Source organism: Vulpes lagopus, chromosome X (assembly GCF_018345385.1).
Source record: "Vulpes lagopus strain Blue_001 chromosome X, ASM1834538v1, whole genome shotgun sequence".
Lineage (NCBI taxonomy): Eukaryota > Metazoa > Chordata > Mammalia > Carnivora > Canidae > Vulpes > Vulpes lagopus.
The window spans coordinates 76,488,105-76,491,805 of record NC_054848.1 but is presented as its reverse complement, the minus strand read 5'-3'; the positions used below and the strand labels follow the sequence as shown (position 1 = coordinate 76,491,805).

The 3,701-nt window shown below is 45.2% G+C and overlaps 1 protein-coding gene across 3 annotated transcripts; it reads left to right on the top strand.

The window, feature by feature from the left end:
* Positions 1–1,242: 1,242 nt before the first annotated feature.
* TCEAL8 (transcription elongation factor A like 8) lies at positions 1,243–3,457 on the top strand. 3 transcript variants are annotated; one of them, XM_041740199.1, is made up of 3 exons: positions 1,270–1,393; positions 1,794–1,866; positions 2,485–3,457. In XM_041740199.1, the coding sequence occupies exon 3, from the start codon at positions 2,520–2,522 to the stop codon at positions 2,871–2,873; it is 354 nt and encodes a 117-aa protein (XP_041596133.1). In that variant the 5' UTR covers positions 1,270–1,393; positions 1,794–1,866; positions 2,485–2,519; the 3' UTR covers positions 2,874–3,457. The 3 variants fall into 3 exon arrangements, with proteins under 3 accessions (XP_041596135.1, XP_041596133.1, XP_041596134.1); XM_041740200.1 differs by having other exon boundaries at positions 1,288–1,393; positions 1,755–1,866; XM_041740201.1 differs by lacking the exon at positions 1,794–1,866 and having other exon boundaries at positions 1,243–1,393.
* The last annotated feature ends 244 nt before the right edge of the window (positions 3,458–3,701 follow it).

Below are 3,701 nucleotides of genomic sequence, written 5' to 3'. Positions count from 1 at the left end.
CTTCCTCCTTCTCATACTCTCCAGCTGGCTCCACTGGCCAGAATGTCATTTCTGGGAACAACACACTTCCAAGTACCAGTGGATTATGGGTTGTTGGAATATCAGTTTCCTTTTTTAACTATTTTTTTTACAGCAATGATGTTTGCTCTGCTTCTGATCATAACAATTATGCATGTTGATAGTTCTCTTTTTTAATGGAACAAAATGAATGATACCAGAATATCTCAAGAATGCCATGAATGAATAAAAATTCTACCTGCTAATAAAACCTCACACCAAATGCTGAGATACAGGGTACTCTCTCCTTTCTGAGTGTTTGTGAGCGTATGAAAGCTATTTTCCAACATATTTATTTGAATTCCAAAATAAAGTTCACTCTGAAGAAAGCAGGCTTTTCTGGGGACATATCTGATTAACAAGGCATCAGATCCTAAGGGACCTAAGAGGTCTGTCTAAAACCTATTTGAAACCCGAGTGGAAGCCATTCAGCAGTCATCAATGAAAAGGTCAGACATTTAACATTTGGTAACTTGAGTTCAGCCAGAGAGAGAAAAAGTAGTGGATTACTTATATAAAATTGCTAACAAGAGAAAAACGGGCTTCTTTCCAGAGATTAATCTGGGAGTCAGTTTTTTTTAAGGTGCTCTTTTAATAAGATTAATTTTTTTTTCTAACACATCAATATGTTGTGAGAACTGTCATTTCATTTGTAGCCATTAGGAAATTTTGTTCCAAAGTCTTAAAAATTGATAAAACTGTTTTGTCCTCCATATTGTGTCAAATATTGATTATATGGCATCTCTTTCTAAAACATTATTGTAAAACATCATGATCATTTAATATTATGCTTAACGCATTAAAAAATTCAAGAGAACTACTAAAAAAAATTCCACACTCACTCCTGCATTCTTTCCTAGCTGCCTCTACCCCCACTCCTCCCCCCACCTACCACCTTCGACCATTTTAATGCTAGATGGGACTCCTGGGGAAATGGTGGACTGTAGGTCTTGGGGGAGGAGGGAAGATGGGCGAATTTGAAGCAGAGGGAGAGAGAAAGAGATAATTCCCCAAAGAAGGAGAAATGGTCAATTAACCCCTAAGGGGTGGTCCTCCCTGGCGATCCAAGAAAGGCTAATAGCAACTGCAGGGAGAAGATAACAATTCTATTGTCTCTGATTGGCAAATACGAAAAAAGATTGACAGTATCAAGTGGAGGGAATGCAGGGGGCGGGCTGCAGTGTTAAATGGGAGGGGTAACTGAAGACTGGAGCTCATTGATGACGCGATCTTCACGTGACCAGGAGTCGACGTGTGCAGAAGTCCTTATAGTCCAGGGCCTGTTTCCCAGTAGCAGCTCCGTATTACTGAAGGAAAGTGCCCCGGATCCTTTCAGGTCAGTATAAAAGCGGACGCTGCCTTGGGCACCGCGGGGTCTATGAGCCGGAGAGCAGAAGCCAGACGGGGTCGCCACTGTTTTCCCAACATTACAGCCCGCCATGCTCCCTCCATTTTTGTGCAGGAAATTCGGACCTGTTTGGTGGGGGTGGGGGTGGAAAGGGAGAAGGGCGGCCAACTGAGAGTCCCTAGAGAGACGTTGAAAAAATTAGGGAAATAACTTGCGTTTCCCACTCCCTGCTTGCAGGGAACCGGTGGGCACCGGGGAGGGTTGGGGTTGCCTTGAAAGAAGGAGAGGATGAGGACGTGGGACTTTAGATGAACAAGGCCTAGAATCCTGAAAGGGACCGGTGATTCAGGTACTGGCCTGCTCAGCAAGCGCTCCTGTCGGTCTGCAGGACTCTTGGTCTTTTGGGCGCGACACAAATCGAGTGAGGGAAGGAGGCAGGAAAATCCCCTGGATCCCTGCAGGTCAGTGTAAGGGTGCAATTGCCTCAGGTCCCTTCGGATATGGGGTGGGGGTGTGAGTGTGAGTGCGTGCGTGACACCGAAGCACATCTTGGGGTCGCCACAGCCTCTCCCCATCCGGATTAAGCGCTGGAGGCCTTTGCAGAGCCTGCAGCGGAAATGGGGCGGGGGCAGGGGAGGCTGGAGAGAAGTGGAAGGGGGAGGGGAAGTCAGAGACTGCATCAGCCGTTCTCAGGTGAGTGGCGGGAGACTGGGACCGCTTGGGAAACCCCGAGAGGGCGGGAATATTGGAGACCGGCGTCTGACGAGGGAGTTAATTGCTTCCGCGCTGCGCGCTCGCGTTTCTGGGCTAGGAGAGGCCTGTAAGCAGGGCCTGCTGGGAAATGGTGGGCTGGAGCCAGAGGAGGAAAGATGGAGCTGGAGCGAGAGGGGGAGGGAAGGGAGGTGGAGGAAGGGGTGGAGTCAGGGGAGTTCTGAGTCTGAGGACCTAGCCTTCTCTAGTTGGAAAACTTTTGACAATTAGAGACCTGAATGAGCCGGGGCCTGTCGCTATGGGAACCTATACTGTGGCTTTTGGTCTGTTTGTTTGGCATCTAGTTGTTTGGTTTCCTTGTTTTCTAGAGTTATTCAAAAGAAATACCAGAAAAATATTCAACATGCAAAAGTCTTGTGAAGAAAATGAAGGAAAACCACAGAACATGCCAAAGACCGAGGCAGACCGCCCTTCAGAAGATGTACCACAGGAGGGAGAAGGAAATCCTCAACTTTCTCAAGAAGGTGTAAGCCAGGAAGCAGAAGGAAATCTTAGAGGAGGGCTGATTCAACCTGGCCCAGGGTTTAAAGAGGACACTCCTGTGAGGCATTTGGACCCTGAAGAAATGATAAGAGGAGTAGATGAGTTGGAAAGGCTTAGGGAAGAGATAAGAAGAGTAAGAAACAAGTTTGTGATGATGCATTGGAAGCAAAGACATTCACGTAGCCGTCCTTATCCTGTGTGCTTTAGGCCTTGAATTCTTTTTTGTCTGATATTAAAATCTGGCCCCTGCTTTCTTTCTGTTAGCGTTTTCTGATGTATCTCTGACCTTCGTTTTACCTTTAATCATCTGATGGAATTTTGTTTTAGGTAGCTTCCTTGTTACCAGCATCTCACTGGATTTTGTATTTTGACCCATTCCAGAGGTCTGTTTTTCAATTGGAAAGTTTCACATATTTGCATGAAAATATATTCATTCTATATTGTAAAGTAAAACAGAACAGGTTACAGAGCAGTATATTTAGTACCAGTTCACATGTAGGATTAAATCCCAAATTTGTGTGCGTGTGTGTGTATACATACATACATATATCAAAAATTTGACTGCTTATTTCTGTGTGGCGTGAGCTTTTTTCTTTTTGCTTATATGTATTTTTTTCATGAACACATGTCACACACACACAAAAAAAAATTTATAAGTAAGAGTTAAATAATTTGCAACCAGCTTATAAGGGCAATGGGGGCACCTAAACTCTGGATGGAAGAACTATTAAAAAAAATGTAAACCTCAAGTTACCTCTGGATCTCTTAGCCAGAGGAATAAAACTGGCAGTTATTACAGATATACTTAAGACTCAGTCCTTTTCGAGGGGAAATCATTTGCCTCACAGGGCTGCTGTGAGGAAGAAATGAGGTGACTGAGCTGTGGCTTGGTGGACTCTTGTTCCCGCCTGTGCATACAGAACCCCAACCCACTACAGAACATCAGTTATCTGAGGGAGGGCCCTTACACTTACCTGTGCTCAGGGGCAAATCCATTAGTATGCAGGGCAGTGGGGACTTCCTTGGCAGTCCTCTGCTGTTG

Excerpts from the sequence above, each read along its gene's own strand:
- TCEAL8 (XM_041740201.1), top strand. The coding sequence starts at position 2,520 with ATGCAAAAGTCTTGTGAAGAAAATGAAGGAAAACCACAGAACATGCCA.